Source organism: Colobus angolensis, unplaced genomic scaffold (genome assembly GCF_000951035.1).
Source record: "Colobus angolensis palliatus isolate OR3802 unplaced genomic scaffold, Cang.pa_1.0 Scaffold226, whole genome shotgun sequence".
NCBI lineage: Eukaryota > Metazoa > Chordata > Mammalia > Primates > Cercopithecidae > Colobus > Colobus angolensis.
Genome location: NW_012115444.1, coordinates 4,981,165 through 5,004,813, shown reverse-complemented (window position 1 = coordinate 5,004,813; position 23,649 = coordinate 4,981,165). Strand labels below are relative to the sequence as shown.

Sequence of the window (23,649 nt, the reverse complement as noted above, 5' to 3'; positions counted from 1 at the left end):
GGAACACTTGGAAGGTTCTGGAACATAGGAAATGCTAAATATTCATAATCATTCTGATTGCAGCACATTTGAGCACTTTATCAAAATGCTACCTTTTAAAATGTCAACCGTGTCTGTTTTCTGTTTTTTTTTTTTTGGTCTGGTCACGCAGTGTTTAGCATAGTACCATATCATGCTTGCTCATTAAGCAATTCAAAAATACTTGTCTGATTGAACCTAATAAAGTAAAAGGAAATGAGAGATAACAAAGCAACGTGACCAAATAGGTGAGTTATTATTTATTAACTCACAAATGATATTTTCCTTGGATTTATCTGGGGAAGAAAGCTCCAGTGCTTAAAATTGTATACTTTTGCCAGTAAGTTCAACTTAGCTTTCTACTTATTCTCAGATAATGCCTGCTTTCGAGTGAACAGGCTTCAAACTTGTCACAATCTTAGTAATTTTTTTCTATCCCTGAGGAATATTTTATTGGCTGGAAAGCAGCTGAAATGTTGCCTTTTCTTTGACTTTACCTAAATGGTAATTCACAGATCCATTGGATTGTTGCCCAGAAAATAGAAAATCAAATCAAGAAAAGCTTAAGCCAAGTGATATTCATTTTCATCTTACAGAAATGTAATTAAATACGCAGGTGAAACAGATAAATATTAGGTAAAAAAAAAAAAGCAAACTCCAGGAGTACACATTTTTTTAGCTTAACGGGGGACGTGTTGTTGGCTCACCTTCTCTATTCTATAGGATTCCAACAAATTAAACCTCTCCAACTGGCGAGTTAGTAGTGTTGATGTAATGTTGCTTGTCCCTGGACAGCTGAACTCAGCAATTCCAGTTCCATGTTTCCTTTCCAAAGGATAGCTAAAGAAACATTCTCTGGATAAGTGTCATATGTTTGCTATGTTTCAAAATATTTAGTTCACATTTTCCTCTATAGCTCTATTTATTGTTCCATGATTTCTATAGATTGGACTCATTTGGGTCCAAGAGTAAATTTAAATTAAAAGGACAATATTCAAAGTAGCCCAGAGTAGTCCAAAGGAGGTTCATGCATCTGATTTTCAAAGAAAAGAACTTTTCCACCATATATATATATATATTAGTCCATCATTCAGGTTTATTCAATCACTCAGTTTATTCTAATATATTCCTCTTTATTTATTTTCAATCTGGAAGGTTATTTTTTCCCTTTTCCCCTTCTCTTTCTCCTCCTCCTTCTCCTTCACTCCTCACTTCAACTTGTAGAAACAATGCTTTCAATTGATACAAACAGCAATTCTTTTACATTTTTAAAAAATGTAACCATAATATACACAACTCTATAACTTTAGTGTCTTGATAATATATCATGGACATTCCTCGAGTTTAGTGGTTAACATCTAGCTCATTATTTTTAATGTCAGTAAAATAGCCTATAGTATGAATATTTCACAATCTGTAACTATTCCTTTGATGGATAATCAGTATGCTTTCAGTTTTACTTTCCACAAACAAGATGGATATTAATATTTTTGCTCATCTCTTCACATATGGGTACCTTTGGTTCTATAGGGTAGATTCCAAAATATAAGACTATAAGAGCAATGGAACAAAGGTTTATCTATATATCTATATAGATTAATGCATATTCATATTTTTCTATATAGAGGTATAGATGTTGTTATAATGTTTGCTTCATCTCTATTTAATTCCATCAGCCTTGATTTTCTAATGGAAATTTTTTCTTAACACTCAAAACCAAAAATTATACCTTGCTTTACTCAGAATACTTCACCTAGAAAGGGAATGTTCCCCAAATCTAGCCCTTTTTCATTGTTACCATATTGTTTTAAGGATAATTTCCTACATGTTTTAGCAGCCCATGTTCTGATTTTTTCCTCTCACATTTATGACAGAATAGTGTGTGGGCTTTGTCCACCACAAGAATGAACGTATTTGTATACTCAGTTGTATTTGGTAACATCAACAGAATAAAGCACTACTAATCATATTCCTTTTTAGACCATTTACTAAGACTCATTTGTTGCTGAAATTTTATGCTAAGTCAAATCAATCAACTTTTTTCTTTGCTTATTTTCAAATATGAGTGTAGATACTATGCCAGCAAGATTTTCCTTGAATTAGTGTTATAATGCACAGTATATATAATGGGTCTGTTCCTCTGAAATAAAGGTGAGAATTTTTTTTTGCAACATTTTTGCCTGGAACCAATGGTTTATTGGCTAGTCGCTCAAGTAAATTTGTCTGACATGTGCAGACCTAAAATGTGTCTAGTTGATACAAGAATATTTTTAATAAGAAGAAAATAAAGAAAAATCTTTGGATCTAGAAAAGATCATTGCTTTTTTATTCATCACCAATCAACATATATTATTTCATATAATTCTCTAATTGCCCATGAGGTAAGTATTCACAGGTAAGAAACTGAGGCTGAGACACTAAGTAGCCTGCTCAAGGTCTGACAGCAAGTAGGAAAACCCAGATTTTATCCCATTATCTGTCTGATTTTGAGCTGCATATTCCAAACCCTAGTATATCCCCAGTTCCCTGCATTACTTGACTTATTGACCATCACTCATTTTTATCCCAACCATTTTTCCTCTCTCAGTTGTAAGTTACATGTCAGTCCCAATCAGCAGTAAACAAAGATGTAGACATGAAGGTAAAGTTCCATTTATATAGTATTTATACACAATAGGAGTGTTTGACTTAATGCAAGTTAAGGCCTCTGGTCTACTCTTGGAGGGAGAGAGCAAGCCCCTCTTCTGAGGTTGAAGGTCTCCTAGAATCTCTGGTAGTTGGTGGCAGGACTATTTTCCATGGAACAGTTTTCAGCCTCAGACTTCATCTTTCTGTGACCAAAGATATTTCCACTCTGCTTTGTTAAACCTACTCAGTCAAAGTTAAATCAATGTTATATGACCCGCTGAGTGAACAAACACTTTTCTCCCCTTTTGTTTCTTTAACCCTGAGGCTTATTTGGGAAGCTAACACCATTTTTCTTTGAGATTTCCAAAAGGCACACTGGAAAGTACCTCAAATGTCTCATGCTTAATAAATTCTTCATGGGGGTGGGGAAGTGGAGGCAAGGGTAGTCACATTCCCATCCTGGTTGTATTAAATTAGAATTGTTCTTGAATAATTTGAGCATTGATAATTCTAGAAATGTTTCAACAGTAGAAAATGTAAGCAAGATTCACATCATCTTCAGAGGCAACATGTTTTCTTCCATGAACTGTCAGGAAATACAAAGCGTTTTGTAGTTCAATATGTAAATCTGTAGAGGGGTTGTTTCATTTTTCGAATACAATGACTATAATGCCATTGTGTATGTAATTTGCAAATTGCCTAATACCATTTTCTCCTTTCTCATAGCATGAGGTATTTTTAATGTATTGATATATATGAAAACACATCCCATTTTAAGAATTAATACAGAAAGAGGCCTAACTTGCAGAAGTTCTGGATGAACTTCCAGATGGATTCCTCTGGGGGTTAGGAGAGGCTCTTTGTCAATGGCAAGAGAATCTGTTTCTCAATTATTTGATTGCCATTCAAGCCTTTCGGGGAGGAAATGAGCACCACACGTGGCGTGTAGTTCTCGCACACAGAGGTTAAGACTGAACTACTACCTGCCGGTCCTTTCACCAGCGTTACAACCCGTTCCTGGCAAGATAGGCAGGCCTTTAGCCAAGCCCCAAAGCCACCAAACCCAGACACCTGAAGCTGGCGCTGTGCCAGAGAGCGCGCAACGCCTGCGGCTGGAGGGAAGGGAAGCGGATGAAACCCCAGATGCGCAGCGAGTGTCTTCTCGTCTTAGGAGGGTGGCCCGTGTGCTCAGCTCTTGCGAAGGTCGCTGATGCCCAGCGAAGGACATTCCCACACGTGCACGCACGCAGAGTAACCCGCGCACACTCACACACCCCAGTTTCAGAAGGCACACTACATGGCAACCTCCTTGTCCCATGACTCCCCTATTTGGGGGGCACATTCAGCAAAACAGACCAGCGCTTCCTCTCTTTACTGATCTTCCAAGTTTCCAAACCTGAGGCTGGGTGACTCTTGCCTAGGCTCACGGATCGACCCTTCCCAGTGTTGCACTGAGACCCTAGGGTAGCCCTGGCGTGCCCAAGAGATGCGCAAGCATCTCGTGCCTTCCAAGCTCCCAGCGAGGACAAATGGGGTCCAAATTCTAGTAGAATCTGCAGGTTGCGGGAAGATGGACTCTAGGGCTGCCCGCGAGCGCGGTGGGGGACAATACCCTAGGGCCCCGTGAGCCCTCGCTTTCCAGGGACACTCTCACCATTTGTAGCCTCTGCCGCGCTTGAACCTGAGGGTGAGCGCAGTCTCCAGGAAGAGCAAGAGGTTGAGCAGCGCGAGTAGCCAGTACCACGACTCCTTCTTCACCTCGGTCACTCGCCAGACCCCTACCAGCGAGTGCAGCACGAACAGCAGCCGAGTGGCCAGGGCGTTGAGGAAGATCAGTCCCTCCATGCTGGCCCGCGCACTCTGCCTACGGCCCCTTGCCTGCGCCCCCAGGAACCTGCCGGGCGCGCCCGGAGCCCACCCGTGGGCAGGAATATGACAAGCACTGAGACCTGCTGCTGCTTGTGGTCCCTTCTCACCCTCAGCGCCGACGCCGGTAGAGCTGGTGCGCAGCTCGCCCCTCCCCCAAACTTCCTGAGAACTCTTCAAAGAGGGGCGAATCCAAACCCAGCTTTTCCAGACGGCTGGGCTTTCCAGGGAGTATGTAGCGGCGCTGCCCTGGCTCCTGGGCGTTATTCTCCAGCATTGCCCACCCCCTTCCCAATCTCGGGGCCAGTCTCCATCCCTGTCCTCTATCCCCGCCCCCAGGCCTCCGTGAGGTCCCCAAGAACTTCCCCATCACGAGGGGGCGGAAAGAGAAGGGAGGAGGACTGAAGGTCAAGGTGCAGCACAGCCAGAAAGGCGGAGGAGGAGCGCATCTCTGGCAGCTCCTCCTTACTTTTCCTCCTTACTTAATTCGCTCCCACGTTTCACGCTGTCATGGTGACCCGAAGCCGGGACGCACGAGGGCCAAAGAATCCAAGCAGTTTTAGAAACCCGGTTACTGCCCAGTTTGAAGAATTAAAACTTCCTAGGATCAGAGGCAGTCAGACCCTCCGGGCTTTCTGCGAGCTTAGCACACCTCCCTGGGCCAGTGGGTAGCCCTGGTCACTTTTACTCCTTGAAGATTCCTTATTGTGCCATCCCCCACCACACCACATCCCTGTTTTGTTTTGTTTTCTGTTTTGTTTTGTTTTTCCTGAAAAAATATAGGGGTAGCAAGATAAGACAGCAGAGGGGAAAGTGGAGGAGGAGACGATGGATGATAAAGCCAGGAATGCGATTAGAAGGTAAAATGCATGCACTCCCAAATTCAACGACCTGTGCTCTTGAGATCTACGACCATGAATTAAACTCTCCTCCTTCCAGCATCCAACACAAGAAATGAAGTCAGGGTTTCCCAAAACACCTTCATCGTTTTTGTTTCCCTGTTTGGTGTCCTACCACCTGTACTACTATTGACTTAACATTTTTCTTTAAATGTCCTCAAATTTTTACTCAAATTTATTTTAAAAAGAAACTTGTATCACTTGTAAATGGAAAGCCTGTAGAGTTGTCTATAGTTGGAAGGCAATTACAAAAATAACTAAAATATAATAAACTAAGTTATTGAAATCTCTCTAGATATTAATTAGTGCCTTCCAAAGCTTTGTGCCTCAAACTCCCTCTTTCTTTGTTATAAAGGGAGATACAGAATTAATTAGTCATATTACTATAATACCAACCAAGCAGGAATGCTCCCTTGACCACATTAGTAACATTGAAAGAAAAGTGCATGGGGAATATCTTTCTGATTAGGTATAGTCAAGTTAAAATCATGCCATACTTTTCTTAAAATCAAGTTGAAAAACTGCGAGTTATATGACTAATGTCTCCATTAGGTGAGAAATCTCTGATTGCTCACAAGAAGCTTAGAAGTGATTTCCAATACTGAGATCTGAGAGAATTTTTGCGTCCTCCTGTGGGTCAGCATTTTCCCACATCTTACAGGAAACCCAGCAATGATTTACAGGTGCTATTTATTCTAGTTCCTAGTGTCCTTCAATGTTGGCTGATGACACAGTGACCACAGGCTATTCAGTGAAGTGGAAGAGCATAGTGTGGCAGACGAATGCCATGGAAGGAAGCAGTGTGCTGTGGCGGTTAGAGCCCTGTACCCACCAACCAGCTGACTTAGACTACTCACTAAGTCACTTAGTTGTATTGTGCCTTTTGTCATTCTGTAAATTTGGTACTAAATCTCTCTACTCACAGGGTCATTGTGGGGATCAAATGAGTTAATCCATATGAAGTGCCTGGCATGTGGTAAATGCTTGGTGGACATCAGCAATTATTGGGAGGACCAAGAAAGTTACGCCAGGGGAGCTGCTCTTTGATGATCTGAGACAAGTAATAACAGGATTGGAGTGGAGGTACATGACGTTCCTGTCAAAAAACCCCAGATGAACATGTCTGGAACTGAACAAGTTGAGTTTATTACTTTTTTAGTGAGGGGGCACACTCCATGGGCCACTGTGGAGCATCTCAGTATGAAAGTTTTAGAAAGGTTTGAAAGCATTGGAGATAACATTAGACATGATTTGGGCTTGACCTATGTGATTTTGGGGCTTAGGGAAGTGAGGATTTACTCTAGATGGAATGCTATTAGGAAGTGGGGTTAATTTTATGTTGGGCATGTTGATAAATCTAATATAGAAATGGATGTTTGTGATTTGTACAAAATTCATGCTCAGACGTATGGAGAGGTCCTATTTGATCCACCATGATCTCAGAGTGGCCTTACCTGATGTTGTGTAAAACTTGTATGTTCAAGAGGAGGATGTCAATGCCTGGCTAATGGTGTCAGACCACTTGCTTGCAGTCAGGAGTTGTTTCTCTCTTTCTCCTTTTTTTTTTTTTTTTTTTTTTTTTGAGACGGAGGAGTCCTGCTCTGTCACACAGACTGGAGTACAATGGCGCGCTCTCAACTCACTGTAGCCTCCGCCTCCCAAGTTCAAGCGATTTTGTGCCTCAGGCTCCCGACATTACAGGAGCATGCCCCACTAATTTTTATATTCTTAGTAGAGACGGGGTTTCACCATGTTGACCAGGCTGGTCTTGAACTCCTGACCGCAAGTGATCTGTCCACCTCTGCCTCCCAAAGTGCTGAGATTACAGGCGTGAGCCACCGCATCCGGCAACTTCTCTCTTTCTCAAGCCTACTAGGAAGGGCTCTCTAGGAGAGCTTTAAAAAAGGGAAGGCAGTCAGTCTGACATCTTCCAATCATTTGTTGTTCCCTATTTTGAAGGTTCAGAAACAAATTAGGTTCTATTGTCTCTGGATCTGATAAACAAAATTGTCATTAAAGAGAATTAAAAGTTATTTCTTCTTAATTTTCTCCTAAGTCCATTTTAAAGACTGGAAGCTTTCAGAAGTATCTTAAAACTGTCAGGCAAATAGTCCAATAATCTTTAAACAAAAAGAAAAATATAAGCAACTTCAAAAATTTACTCTTCTTGAAAAAAAGCAATCTCAGTTGCATGCACCCAGGTCTTGTGGTAGAGGCTGAGGTTGCACTAAAATGTAGCCTGCTTGTTCCACTATCCCAGGAGGCAGCTAACAACTTCCCTTCTGAATGCAAACTGAACATAATTATCAGGATTTTCTTTCAATTTGGGTGATTCTGGCTACAAGGAAGAGACTTCCTCAATTCGCTCATGTAAAAGGAGCAGTTATTGGAAGGAATGTGTGGTCTAAAAATGGAGATGGACTTTCTTGACTGAAGAATAGGAGGTAGATGAAGACACAGCTTTGGGAACCGGGAGCCGAAGGACAGCTGTGGACTTGGGTGGCAGCAAGGATCTCAAGGTTCCAGTTTCCAGACCTTTGCACAGTAACTCTGACACTGTTGTCTTCTAGCCAGATTTCTCCACACTGAATTCAAATTGCTGAGATAAGGAATTCAACTGACTTCCTTCAACTCCAAGTACCAGGGTCACACTATGGACCGCAGAGCAAGCTACTGACTGAAATCCAGTCATTGACTAGCCCTATGCAAATACCAGTTTAGTGTTGTTTTGTTCATCCTTCAGTGTAAGATTCTGGGCAGCAGAGTTTAAGCAGGGGAGGAATAGGCATGGCAGGTACACTGAAACGTGGAGTACCATGCAGCTGTGGGATGACATGCCACACCCTACACCTATGACGCCAAAGATGCCCCTCCCTAATATTATTGAAACATTGTGCATGCAATTATGCACCCAGCTATGGTCTCCAAACAGGGATGCAATACCAAGTCACATCTGCATCCAGAGGCCACCAAAGCTGCAGATTGTTCACAGAAGCTGCAGTCTCCTGGCAATCTTCATTCCTCCCTTGGCTCCATTTAATCCTATTCAGACATCACTTGTATACATAAATGTGTGTGTGTGTGTGTGTATGTGTGTGTGTAACACAATGCATGAAAAAAAAAATAATACACTACAGGAAGATGTATCTATTCCCCAGAAGAACCACTCACAATTACCATTTTCAATTTTTTTTCTGATAGTTACAATTATACCTTTAAAATTACACTTTGTATTCCTCTATTTCTTGATTTATCAATTTAGAGAACTTGATCTTCCAGTTCAAAACTTGGGGAATCCATTACTCCTGCAATACCTTCTTCCTTCCTCATTCCACCTGTACTACCCAAATTTGTTAAAATTGTTGTCTGTAACATTCTATTCTCCAGCTATAATTAAGCCTGCATACTGTGTCTTCTCAACTGGTTTATTCTAAAAATTGAAAATCAACAAACAATATTTAAAATATATAATACAATATATAATTATTACTCAATATATTTTCACATATTTTCAGAGTCCATTATTTTCTAGAATGCAATGTTACTGATAAGAAGTATGTTTTATGTCTCATTGTCTTCTTCATGTAGGTAAGTATTTTTTTAACCTCCAGAAATTTTTAGAATTTTTTTTTTACCTTGGAATGTTTATCATTTGACTACATCTAGATATTGGACATTTCTTTCATATACCCTGCTCAACACAGTAGTCTTGTGTCTTTCGGTAGAGAGTCAAGTCTTCTTTTATTATGTCTTTGATCTTTTTTTTTCCTCCTTCATTGTTTCTGTTTTCTCCTTCTGGAATACCTTGTATTTTTCATCTTTGTCTTTTCATCCATGTTCTTGTAGTTTCTTACCTTTATCTTCTATATGTTTAAGTTAGTCTTTGGATTATTTAATTTTATTGTTGACTTCTATAAGTCGTTTTATTGTTGTTGGTCAACTTATTTTGTAATAAGCCTTACTCATTAATGAGATTTATTTTTACAGCAGTTTATTCTTTTTTGGTGGATGCAATACCTTTTTGTCTTCCTGAATTATTTCTGTTACTTGGTTGGTTGCTCAGTTCCATCCTTTACATCCAGGGTTTTGTAACATGACAGTTCTCAAATACTCTGATGATCTTTTGTTGTTCATTTATTTTTACAAACCGAGGACTGGGCTGGTTACAGGACATATTTGAAATAGGTGTCTGAGTTGCTGTTTATCTATTAAATGGAAGAGCTGGCTGTGGTCCTGGACACTTGGGCAAGAAACACTTGCCAGGTCAGCTTCCCTAACAGGTGCAATGAAGAGGAGCAGGCAGGGGTATCAAAGCAAGGAAGGTTCCCCTGAGAGCTGGTTCTTAGTGCATCTTATTCAGTCCTTGGTAGAGCTGCCTTGATGTCTCTCTTCTACTCCATGCCCTAGTTCTGGCTGCTGTGAAGATCCATATCTACCCATAACAATGCTCCAATTCTATCCACGCCCTTACTAGAAGCCTCACAGTCCACCCAACAACTTTTCTTTAAAGAACACCTCTCAGGTTTTAGCTTGGGGGCAAACATCACTAGTGATATTCTCTAAGTAAAGAAGCAGAAATGATCTCTGGACATTTCAACTGTTCTCAATATAGGTGTTGAACAAACACCTCAAACATCACTGCTCTGTTTTCCTCTACACTGGTTTTTCCATTGACCAAATCCTGTCTGTATTCTGTCTCCCTGGATTTCCTCAAAAAGGAGGTTCAACCCCTCATGCTTTCTAATGCTGCTATTATTGTATCTTTTTGGTTTTGCAAAATCCTTTCTTCCATTTCAAAGATGAAATCTTAATTCCTAGTTCCCAGTTTGAAACAGAAAACTCACAGGTTGCTTTACTATTCAAAATGTGTGTATTAAACAGGAAAAGGAATTGTAATTATTTCACATTATAATATAATATGAAGGAAAATAGAACTTTATTAAGCTAGTAATAACTATCATAATTACTCATCTTTAGAAACTAATAAAAGTCAATGGTAGTGATCAGTTTTCAGACACTTCAACAGCTAACAAGGAATAGGAATCTAAACTGCAGGTGGAGGACCTTGATGAGACCACCTTCTTCAAGAGCTGGCTCCACTTCTTACGTGAGAGTTGGAGAGTTACTTAATTTCTTTGAATTTTGGTTCTCATCTATAAAAACAAATAATGTTAGGCCTTCATGTCTATTATTAGGTTTAAATTAACTGATACTTCAAAAGTGCTCAGAAAAATGTCTGGAATAAAGCAGGCACTCAGTAAATATTTGTTGAATAAATAAATAAACATATAAGTGAGGATTGGGTAAACAACACCCAAATAATTCCCCAGCTGGGACCATACCTGCGTATTCTAAGGCCAGCTGCTTATAAATGATGGGGCTAGTAAATGCCTCACTCCATCACAAAGAAGGGAGAACACTGATCAGTAGAAACATTTGATCATCTTCTGTGATGTTCTAAATTTGTTCAAATAAGCCTAAGGTTACAGTTACAGTATGAAGATAACATGAATCACTAAATCATGAACATTCCTAGCCACAGCAGCTCTAGAGTGAGTTGACATGGGAAAGCATTGTACAATATTGCTTCATTTATGTATAATTTAGAAGAGGTGGTCAGGTGTTACAAAGGAACCAGTAGGGTGGAAGTCCCAACACCTTAGTTCCATTTCAGCCTCAAGATTCCCTTTGTATAATGGAGTTAAGGATACCAGTCTGGTCCATTTCATGATCATTAAAATAATCACATGAGGTAATGATTATGAAAATGCTTTGTACATTGAGGTCAAGGTTCATATCACCAGTGATAAGTCATGTTGATAGCATGTGCCTTTGATGTGACGTTATGAAAATGGCACTTTACCTCTGTGATATTCCTTCCAAAATCTCATAGCCCTTGTTTAACATGAGAAAAACATTACACAAAGACAAATTGAGGGACATTTTGCAGAATAACCTACCAATACTCCTCAAAACCGTCAAAGCCATGAAAAACAAGCAAAGACTGAGAAACTCTCAAAGACCAGAGAAAACTGAGGAGACATGATGACTCAATGTAATGTGGTCTTTTGGATGGGATTCTGGAACACCAGAAGGACATTAGAAACAAAAAAAAATGAAATCCAAATAAGGCCAAGGGTTTAGTTGGTAGTAATATACCAACGTTGGTTCTGTATTTGTGATCGAAGTTATGTGATAATGTAAGATGTTAATAAGAAAAATAAATGAAGGATACATAGGAACTCTGTACTAATTTTGCAAATATTCCATGCAAATCTAACTATTATAAAATTTAAAGGTTTATTTTTTAAAAGTTGATAGGTAAATATAACATTTTATTTGGTTATTTAATTTTATTTCAAAACAAATTATACATTTAAAAGTAGACTTCCGAAATGTGAGATAAAGGAATTATGTGACATTTTAAGAATACTTTTCAAGTATCATGATCAATTATCTTTCTGCTACCTTCCATGAGAATAGTCTGTTCTATGATTGTTATCATCAATAAAAACCATTATCTCAGTGCTAAAATGTCCACAGAGCTTATCTAGTCCAATCTTCCCACTTTACAAACTGAGGCCCACAAGAGGTAGGTGACTTTTCCAAAGTCGCAATCAATTTCATTTTTAGCAGCTTTCAGAATGTGAAATAAGAGATATTTTTATTATATCCAAAACACTAGAAAAAAATGAGTGTGTGTGTGTTTGCCAGAAAAGCTTCAAATATGAGCGTGTGTGTGTGTGTGTGTGTGTGTGTGTGTGTGTGTGTGTACAGCTCCAAGGAGTCACCTAACCCAATTATGGGACTGGCTTTAAAGAACCCTTCTTAGAAGAATGACCACTTGCAATTCCTTAAAAAATGAGGGAAGAGTTCACCAAATGGAGGGAAAGGGGGAAGGGATTCCAGGCAAGAGAAGGGATGTCTTGTCCTCCGAGATTGCAGGGAGGAAGGAAGGGTGAGGGTTTAGATAAGGGAATGACTAAAGTGACACAGGAAAACGATGTAAGTCAGGTCTGATGATGTCAGCCATCATAGTAATAGAATATGAGACCATGTGCTGATAGTGAAGAGTGGGCATTGGGTGGGGAACTGGAGGAGAGTGGTGAGGATTTTAGCTTGTCTTTGAAGATAAAGAGTAAATCTAAGCAAAGGTAAATAAAAAGCTAATGAATAATTCTAAGCTTGTATTAACACCATCATATAGGGATATGCAATTTTCTCTAGCAACCTTCAGATGTCCAAGTATAGAGAAAGTGGACTGTGGCATTCATCTAGGATTCAGTTTTCTTGGGCAAGGTTAACAGAGTATGAAGATCTAAAGGAACCAAGGATGTTGATATCAACTATTCTCAGATCAACTGTAAAGTCTAGGAGGTGTAGGAAAAAAATAAAATGGAGGAAGTCAACTGACTAGAAGAAAATAGAGGCAGCAAGAAATTGGATGTCTCTAGAATGACCAGGGAAGGTAAAATCTCTTAAAAGTAAATTTGGTAGAAAAGGACCTCAATTCATGTGCCAAGCATCTGAGTGAATAAAAGGAGATGACTGGAAGGTTAAGAGAGTCATAGGCTATTAAAGAAGATAGCATCAACTTCAAAAGAGGATGACACTTACAAAATGGTAGAAGCTGAACTGGGTGCCAAGAGAATACATCCTGGGATGGTGGAGGTACAGATGTTGACATGCAGAATTGCAAAGCAGTAAAGGATAAAAGCATGACAAGGAACAATTCACAGTTGCAAAGATATGGAACCAATCTAAGTGTCCACTGACCAATGAATGGATAAAGTAAATGTGGTATGTATACACCATGGAATACTACGCAGTCATAAAAAAGAACAAAATGATATCTTTTGCAGCAATTTGGATGGAGTTGGAGGCCATTATTCTAAGTGAAATAACTCAGAAATGGAAAATCAAATACTGTATTTTCTCAGTTATAAGTGGGAGCTAAGCTGTGGGTATGCAAAGGCATACAGAATGATATAATGGTCTATGGAGACTCAAAGAGGGGAGTGGAGGGCAGTCAAGGGATAAAGAAACTACATATTGGGTATAATGTACTCTACTCAGGTGACAGGTGCACTAAAATCTCAGATTTCACCAGGATACAATCTATCCAAGTAACCTAAAACCACTTATACTCCCAAAGCTATTGAAATAAAAATATTAACAACAAAAAAAAAACATGCCAAGGAAAGGAGATACCATGGGAATGCATTTTGTTTGGTGACCAAAAATTGCAAAATGGGGGGAAGGGTTAAAAAAACTCCTCTCTAATATGGCAGGGAGAGTAGCAGCACAAGGTGAGGGCATAGGCCTTAGCATCAGGCTGTCAGTACTATGTCCCTACAGGAAAGAACCTAAACCTTCTATGCATCCCTTTTCTCCTTTGTAACAGCACTACCTAACATGCTAGTGTGCCACCAAAGAAGGTAATGTGCCTGTACCATAGAGAATGAGTACCTATTAAATGAGAGCCAATGGTTTTCTTCTCCCAGCTTTCACTGTGGCTAAAGGCTCTAGATAGTCTTACAAGTCTGTGCAAGGCCTGCGCACAGTGGACAGAGGGCTAATGACATCCTGGTGCCAGGTGGACAGAGCATCAGTGAGGGTCAGGTGTGACTACAGTCTTTCATAATGTATCAAGTTTGAAATATTCAGATGTCTAATATTTATGCCTACTTTGAAGGACAAAAATGATGGAGGTTAACATCCCCAATCACGACTGCAGACACGAAAGACAATTCCCTTTTTGGCCCTGATTACTCCCCAGATAGCTGATCTAATTCCTACAACTAAGGCGGAGACACATACACATACCTGGCAGAAAATAAGGAGGTAGAAAGAAGTTGAATTGAGTAAGGGACAGGAGCAAAGAGATGAGAAGAGACTGTATACAGTCAAAGTTATCAAGCAAACCCACTTGAATTCCATGCCCCTAGGCTTGGATTGTGTTTATAAGGAAAGGGTCATTCATGAGATCTATGAAGTCTTTAGTTCTCATTATAGTGAACATGTTGGTTATATTTATAAAATACAATCATAACTACATCTGGAACTTCTACACAGAAATTAAGGTTGACTTACATGCCAGATTGATTTATATTCCCTGATAAGATGTAAAGCAAAGATTTATTTTACTTTGCACTCTTACAGCATGGATTATTATTCATACTTTATTTCGCAAATTGGTGGTAACCTAACTGCAGCCAAATCAAGAGTTCACATGCCAAGTTTTGGTCTGAATAAGTTTTGCATCCAATATACACTTGGCCAGAAAAATAAGGAGATAGAATAACAGAAGAGAAAAGAAAGTATTTTATGCACGCTGGAGGTCAAAAACAGATGTGAGTAGGGTCTTTGCGGAGTGTGGCTAGTTAACATCTGGTAATCCCTAATGGATTTCACTGTCCATTTGTAAGTTTCCCCCAATGTTTAATATCAACAGCTATTCAGGAGCGTAGTGACTCGCACAAAGAATAAAATTTACAGATATCAAAGACAAAGCCAGAAAATTACTCTGTTCTTGGCATCCATCCTTTCTGGGCAAAGACTACATATTTTCTTTCTGTTGATGCTATGTTTAATAAAGCTATGTGATTGGTTAGATTTCGATTGAGCTGAATGTGTTTTGTTTTGTTTCTTTTTATGACTCAGTGACAAAGGGAAATATAAAACCTTCTGCTTACTTAATCGGAGAACTCTGGTTTCTTCTATGTAATTTGAGCAGGAATCGAAAAAAACCATCCCCAGAAGGGCTAATTATGCCCATACTGGTGGGAGGAAGACAGGAAAGGGATGGTGAGGAAGGTAGATAATCTGGCCCATTTTCTTCTCTTGGTGCATAGACTGTCTGATTTCTTGTTCCCTTTCTAGTCACTCTTTTTTGCAGTGGCAATTCCCACAAACTGCAGAATTTGTAAGAAAATTTACAAAGAGGGGCAGAAATGTCTGTATTTCTGACCATAAAGGTTTCAAATGCTGAGGGACACACTGGAAATGTTTTGCAAAGTTGATGCAGAAGAGTTATTGCTTCTTATTGCTAACTGCAACAATTAAGATTAAACATAGTTCTCTACACCATCCACACACCAATTAAATTAAAGGTAATCCAGACATTCCTTTGACAGAACAGGCTACCCAGAGAATTGCTAACTTAGTAACAAATTTAGAGATTTGTTACTAATCAATGAGGCATCAATTTGTGGACCTACTCAAGTCCATTGGTAGTGGTTATAAAATGCTAATATAATACTAGACATTAGAAGATTTTTTAAAAGAGACAGGGTCTCTGTCACCCAGGCTGGAGTGCAGTGGGGCAATCTTTACTCACTGCAGCTTCAAACTCCTGGCCTCAAGTGATCCTCCCAGCTCAGCCTCCCAAACTGCTGGAATCATAGGCATGAGCCACCAGTACCGGTGTAAACCCTTAACATGCTCAGTGGGAAAGAAGTATATCCTTGGTGGATTTCAGATGCCTGTCAGGGAAGTGGGAAGGAAGACTAGCAGCATGTGTGCTACTGAGTTGCCATCTCTGATTTATCCAAAGGAGTGTGTCATCAAAAGATATTTCCTAAGGTTTAGGAATTTTCCATTCAAGATGAACGTACATAGCAGCAAATGCATGTGTATATTATGCAGTATTAGTGAGAAACTCAATCACATGATGGTGCTTTGCATCTGTACCGGAACTTTTACATGTGCCATGTCATGAGATGCTAAAATGACTCCTTGAAATAGAAAGAGGATATACTTTTATCCCCGTTTTACAAATGAGGAACTGAATTTTGGAGCAAATAAGTGATTCACCCGAGGTCATGCAGCTAGGATGTTAGAGAATTTAGGAAATATTTCATAGTCACTTGGATATTTTGTAATCACTCAAATTTCTGACTCAAATTAAGAGTCAGAAAACTGTGGGAACTATGGCTGAGATTTTCTGATTCCCACATTTTGCAACAATAAAATAGAAACATGACTAACCAGAATACATTTACAATACGCATGACTAAGTGACAACACGTGGGAGATAACTGGCCTTTGAAATGCATGTCTGTATTAATCAGAGTTCTCCAGAGAAACAGAATTAATACGAGTTTACAAACCTGCAGAGCCTATATCCCAGCTTGAAACTGAAGGCTATAAGGCTGCTATAGTACCAGAAAGAGCCAGGGTCTCAGAGTTCAAAGGCCATCAGGCAGAGGAAAAAAGAATACACACACACACACACACACACACACAAAGTTGATGTTTCAGTTCAAAGGCTGTCAGGCAAGATAAATCTCTTACTTGGAGGAAGGTCACCATTTTGCTCTACATAGATCTTTAACTGGTTTAGTAAAACCCACCCACATTACGGAGGGCCATCGGCTTTACTCAATCTACCAATTCAATTATTAATCCCATTCGAAAACACCTTCACAAAAATACCCAGTTTGACCAAATATCTGGGTATCTCATGGTCCAGTCAAGCTGACACAAAATTAACCATCATAAGCCCACCCTTGTCAACTTGGCACTGTACATGTCTCTGTAAAACACATGTAATGTCCAAATAAGGATAATAACAAGATCATACCTCCACCACATTATACAGCTATCCTGCATACAAGCATAACTGCACTAACCCTTTCCCCAGAAGAGGATGCAAACTCCTTGCATTATGGATTCTTCTCCTTAATGTCTCATAACTTAAGTAAGTATGTGGGAAGAATGCTATGAAGTAAACTGTGTCTCCCCTCCACCATCTATATATTCAAACCCTATCCCACAACGTGACTGTATTTGGAGACAGGGCTTTCAGTAGGGTAATTAGTTTGAAATGAGGTCACAAGGGTGAAGCCCTAATCCAATCAGACTGTTTTCATAGAAAGAGAAAGAGACACTAGAGGTCTCTCTCTCCCTGCTCACACAGAGGAAAGGCCACGCAGGTCCACAGCAAGAAGGCAGCCCGCCGCAAGCAAGGACGAGAGGCCTTACCAGAAACCTACCCTGCTGGCTCTTGATCTTGAGGCTTCCAGCCTCCAGAACTGTGAGAAAATAAATGTCTATTTTTTAAGCCATCCAGTCTGTGGTACCTTGTTATGGCAGCCCAAGTTGTGTAATACAATGGCTAAAACTCCACCTGGGGTATTTCTCACTATCACAGAAGAGGGAATTTATTTAAAATATATCAATCCAATTATTGTGTGCATGTTCTAAACCTTTCTGTTTATTTTCCAGGCTGGACAGAGGCCTTCAATGGGGCTCCTTTTCAGAAGAAATCAGAAGACATATGTTCTTGGGTATTTTGAGGGCTGGATTATAAATTCCTTTATGTCTTAGGGGAAGATTTCATCATGCTGTTTTAAAAGCTGAATGACAAACCTGTCAATAGCAGGGAGATGTCTGGAACAGAGAATAAATAATCAACAAATTTTCACTGAGTGTCTACCATATGCTGAACCTCGGAGATACAATGGGGGTAAAGGCATAGGCTGTCCTTCCCTTTAGGTAGTACTCTAGTGAGGGACCTAGGTGGTAAGATAGGGATTGGGTATTGATTCATCTGAACGTTTAAGGTTGTTATAATAAAGAAATTGACTTTTAGAAGCTCATTTGGAGATTCTAGTAGAAAGCACAGCTACACATATAGCCTTAACCTGGAAGATAATCCTCCCTGACTAGCATAGGTGCTCCCTTTTTTATTTGTCGCCTTTGGCTATAAGCAGGAGTAGCAGATACCATGGCCTGGTTATACTACCATCTCAACATCAGGCTACCAGTTGGGTTGTAGAAGACTTGGTTTAGGTCCAGGGGATTTGCAATCAAGCAATGAAGAGCTAAACCAGAATTACAAAGACAATGTCTGGTGTGTGTGTGTGTATGTGTTTTAATTTATACTACACAACCAAATTTCAGAACCCTAATTTGTTGCAAGGCCCCTATGTTTGTAACAAGGTGGTTTTCATTCTTTCAGTAACACTAATTTTTATTTTTACAAAGTTGAAGAGGACTCTTGGAATATTTTCAAGTATAATATAATATTTTCATGTGTGTTAATATAACACCTTTATGCTGTAAGTCCAAAAGAAAAGTCAAACAAAAGGTGGTCTGTAGCAACACTAAGGTGTTTCCATTTTTCACTACTCTGCATTCACAGACTTTGGAGATGACCTGTGAAGCTATAAATAAAAGCAAAACAATTTTTCTGTAAAACAATTTCTAAACTTTTCAAAAGGTGCAGTGTTAGATTCATTTAATCGATTGTTACAGGCTTTCCTTGGGGAAACTCAGTTTTTCCCCCCTTTTCTGAATCAAAAGTTGATAATGCAGAAATATTGCACAAATATCATGACAATATCTTTTCTTTTTATTGAACAATAGTTGTGATTTGAAGAGTAACTTTCTTCAGAAAATTGTGGAGACTTCACGGAAATGATTGAAGCTATTTGAAGTCTACAAATTACCTAATGGAACAGCTAAGCTTTATGTCTTTAAATTTTTGTATATATATTTTATATTTTCTTTGAAGTCTCTGGTGCAGAACTTTTCAGCTCGTAATATTTTGTATTGAGCATGAAATTGACTGTTGTTCTTACTGCTTCGTCTTTTCAAAGCCCCCAATGTAGGAAACAAAAATGAATTTTTTTACAAGCCCCAAATTCAAGAACTATACCAATGCTGCCTTTGTTTCCCACTGAGCCGTTAAAAAATATATATCAACATGGCTTCTACCATATTACTAAATTCTATCAAGTTGGTACCCTTCTAACAACAATAACAACAACAGATTCCTAAAGTCATAAGGAGTGAGGAATCGTGAATGGAAACAGTAGGGAGGGAGTTACCAGAGTTACCAGACAGTGTCACTTCTTTTTTCTTTTTTTTTTTGAGATGGAGTCTCAGTCTGTCTCCCAGACTGGAGCCCAGTGGTGCAAATCTCGGCTCACTGCAACCTTCACCTCCCAGGTTCAAGTGATCCTACAGCCTCAGCCTCCCTAGTAGAGTAGCTGGGATGACAGCTACGTGTCACCATGTTCGGCTACTTTTTGTGTTTTTAGTAGAGATGCGGTTTCACCATGTTGGCCAGGCTGGTCGTAAATTCCTGACCTCAGGCGATCTGCTGTCTCAGCCTCCTAAAGTGCTGGGATTACAGGTGTGAGCCACCACGCTCGTCCCAGTGCTATTTTTTAAGACAGGTTCAAGAAGCTTTAAAACTGAGTTGACAATTTAGTCACAGGTAAAAATATACTGCATGCAACTAGCTAAAAATTTCTTACAATAAATGAAATCTTGGTATGGCAGACCACGCAAACCTACCAAGGCACATTGAGGTATGAGTTGAGGTTTGGACATTCTAGGGTGGACGGCTCCCTTCCCCTACACTTCAAACTCCTCTACCTCCTGCCTCCCACACACAGACTCCCAATCCCACCCTAAATGGACCTATTGAAACTTGCTCTGTTGCCCTCAAAGAGTAAGAGGCTATTTGTTCTTCCCTAAGCACCCCACTCCTGCACATTGAGAACTAATAGACACAGCTATGCCCCAGGTTTCTGTAGGATCCGTAAACCTCAAAGAGCCTGAATTCCACACGCAGCAGGAATTTAGACCAATGAGGGACAAAGTTAAAAGTTCCTTCTGGAGGAACGCTGAACAAAAGAAATCAGTCACTTACTAAAACTGATGAAAATTCTGGCTCTCAGGCGAGGGAAGAGGGGTCCTGTGCACTCTGTGAGGCTGTTTGTAACCCTCCAGAGTCACCTGCGTGCTTTGAGTAAATAGTAAAACTAGTTATCACTAGGAAACCGGGCCAGTGCGTCATGGGACATCGACCTTAATTAAGGGTGGGATGTGGGCCGGGCACAGTGACTCACGCCTGTAATCCCAGCACTTTGGGAGGCCGAGGTGAACAGATTACCTGAAGTCAGGAGTTCAAGACCAGCCTGGCCAAGATGGTGAAACTCCGTCTCTGCTGAAAATACAAAAATTAGCCGGACTCAATGGCACGCCTTTAGTCCCAGCTACTGGAGAAGCTGAGGCAGGAGAATCACTTGAACCTGGGAGCGGAGGATGCAGTGAGCCAAGATCGCACCACTGCACTCCAGCCTGGGTGACAAGAGTGAAACTCTCTTTAACAACAACAACAAAAAATAGTGAGATGTCAGAAAGGAAAAGCATTTTCTTACTGTCCTACGGAAGAAAACCAAACAGTCCAAGGCAAGGCGCCACGAAGCTCTAACCATCAATGGCGGATCCACACCACCAGGTGAGCAGCTTGAGCAAGAACTGGGAATTAGCAGCCTGAGCACTTCCAGAGGTGATCACCCCAGAATCCACTGTCAGGGCACTTCCAGAGTCCGCAGTCAGATACTTCCGAAGGTGGTCACGTTAGATCTGTGGTCAGGACATTTACAGAGGTGGTCACCTGGGTCTGTCTTCAGGGCACTTCTGGAGATGGTCCCTCTGGATCTGTGGTCAGAACATTTTCTGAGGTGATCACGCCAGAATCCACGGTTAGGGGCACTGATGGAGGAGATGGTCATCCATAGGATGGTCAGCGACCCTAAAACAGAACAGAGAGTTAGTTATATGGGGACAACCATCACCTTCATAGACTTTGAAAAAAGACTCTTTGGGTGACTTTATCCAGGAGCCGCGAGCTGGAGAGGCCTGCAAACCTTTGGATTACTTTTTCTTAAAGCACAAATGATCAAGGATTTTTCATGGTTACAGAACACACCATGGCTACGTGTCACAAATGTAATTTAGGTCCTTTACTGAAAGCTTGATGGACCACTTGCCCCCTTTATCTTTCTTGTGTGCTTTATTCCTTTTTAATCAAGAATATTAATTTTTTTAAATGCTTTTTAAATTCTGCAGTCCTATTCATATGTTGTCCCACTGAGTTATTTCTTGTGCCATGAAGTCAGAGCCCATGAATTTTGGGAATAGAATTTAAGGAGAAAGACCAGAGGGCTGAGGACTGAGCCTTTGGAGACGCTCACAGGCGATGGATAGCACCTAGAAGAAGGAAGAGTTCAATGCCAGTTGGCTCATGCAAAGGTCAACTAGCCCAGAAGTCTATATTAACTGATACCCTAAAACCTTGATTCTTATTTTTGTTTGAAATATCGAACAAAGTTGACTTATACATACATATATACATGAATATGTGAATATACATGAATGAGGAATCTCTCTCTCCACACATACACGGGCCATTCTAAAGTTATTTTCAGAATGTCTTATTATTGAATGAAAAAAAAATCCTGAAGTATGTATGTTACTCTTCTAGTTATCTAAGAAAGAAGGGTATAAATATTAGATTGGTGCAAAAGTAATTGTGCTTTTTGCTATTACTTTTAATTACTTTTGCCATTACCCTTAATGGCAAAAAGCACAATTACTTTTGCACCAATCTAATAGATTTATTCGTTTTTCTTAATAGCTGCAGAGTATACCATTGTGTGAATGTACCATAATTTATTCAGCTAGTCCCCTTTTGGTGGGCATTTGAGTTGTTTTTAGTAGTGTGCTGTTACAAAGCACTGCCTTACCATGAATTGCCTTGTCCACATATATTTTCTTGCTTTTGCCACTGAATCATTGGGATAATTTTTTTAAAGTAAGATTGCCAATAATAGTGTAAATGAGTATGTGAGTTTTCTAAATATTGCCAAATTCCTTTTCCTATAGGTTGTACTATTTATTTTGCATTTCTACCAGCAATATGTAAGAATGGCTGTTTCCCACCCCATCACTAGTGTCATCCACAGAGTATGCACTGATATTGGCATTTTGCCAACCTGATGATGAGAAATGCTATCTCAGGATAGTTTAATTTCACTTTTCCTTTTGTAATTAATTGAACATTTTTATATTTATATTCCCCTATAGAAAATATAAAATTTAACTCTTAAAAATTCAACTTACCCGATATCAACATTATCAAAATATATCAAACTACCTGTGTAAACCTGGAGTGAATGGCTATTTTTGTGTCCTAGCTACAGAGAGCAAACTATGGAATCCTTTCCCACTTTTTGCAGCAATGACCCTTTAAGTCCTAGGTTGTCTCAACTTCATGATATCCATACCACACAAGGGAATGAACTTTTCCCCTAAAGATTATATAGATTGCATTTTTCCAAATGATATCTTCTTCAGTTCCCTCCTAATGTACTGTGTTTCTTAATTTAATAACACACATTTACTGAGTTTCTACTATGTACCTGCACAACATAGATCCCATAATAACCAATCAGAGTCAGTCTTTTTCTAGGCTCCTGGCACCATCAATGCATTGCAAAATTCCAGAAATTTCTGGTCACTCACAATTCCCAAACCCCTAGGTAAAACTATTTTAATTCTATGTTTTTCCTCTACCCAATATCAACATTTTGCATAATTCGGATGTGGAAAAACTCCCCACTCTGGAGTAGGCTTTGAGTTTAGAAAAGAAAGCAGGGTGGAAGAGAAGTTGTTCTTCAACAACAAGATTAACTAAAAAAACAAGGGTCCTGAGGAGTCCTGGGCTTTGGGGTCAATGTGATTTATCATTCAGGGCTCTGACTAAGACACAAGAGTTGAGCAGCAGGCAACTTTTGAACCTCTACAACTTACTGAATTTTAGTCTCTTCATTAAAGTATAGTCTAAATGTTTTTCTCTTCATCCAAGTATAATTCTTTCATTTGCAATGAGTCCAAGAGAAAAGATACGTTAAAATATTTAAGACTATTAAGTAGATACTAAATATTATAAAGTCTTGACCAAAAAAAGTGCTTCTCTTGGATAAACAATAGCAAATGACTCAAATGACAGAGATGATTTGTGAAACTGCTAATAGTTAGACTGTATTTCAGAGCTGACTAAACTTGTTTTTACTTATAGCCCCCACATCCATGCCATTAGCAAATTCTACTTTCAAAATATATCTTCAATTCTAAGGATTCTCATTACCCCACTGTTATCCCTCTAATTTAGGCCTCAGCTAGTCTATAACGCAGCCTCCTAACTTGTCTCTACTTATGAGTTTATCCCTACTTTGACCTTCAGTCATACCTCAGTTACCCATACGGCAACTAGAGTGATGATTTAAAATTGTGACTCAGCTCCTGCCACTGATCCTTCAAACCCTCTGTTGGCTCACAATCACACCCAGTTTAAATCCAAATCCCTTTCATGGCCTGAAAGCTTCCGCTTGATCATGATCCAGCCCCTCACCTCCTCTCTCCTGCCTTGCATAGC

General features: G+C 39.7%; 1 protein-coding gene across 1 annotated transcript in view; it reads right to left on the bottom strand.

Moving 5' to 3' along the window:
* TMEM26 (transmembrane protein 26) overlaps positions 1 to 4,853 on the bottom strand; it is a 47,809-nt gene extending 42,956 nt beyond the window's left edge. Inside the window, exon 1 of the mRNA XM_011944108.1 lies at positions 4,301 to 4,853. Coding sequence (XP_011799498.1) covers positions 4,301 to 4,491 — 191 coding nt within the window. The 5' untranslated portion in view covers positions 4,492 to 4,853. The remainder of the gene's footprint in view (positions 1 to 4,300) is intronic.
* Positions 4,854 to 23,649: the final 18,796 nt, after the last annotated feature.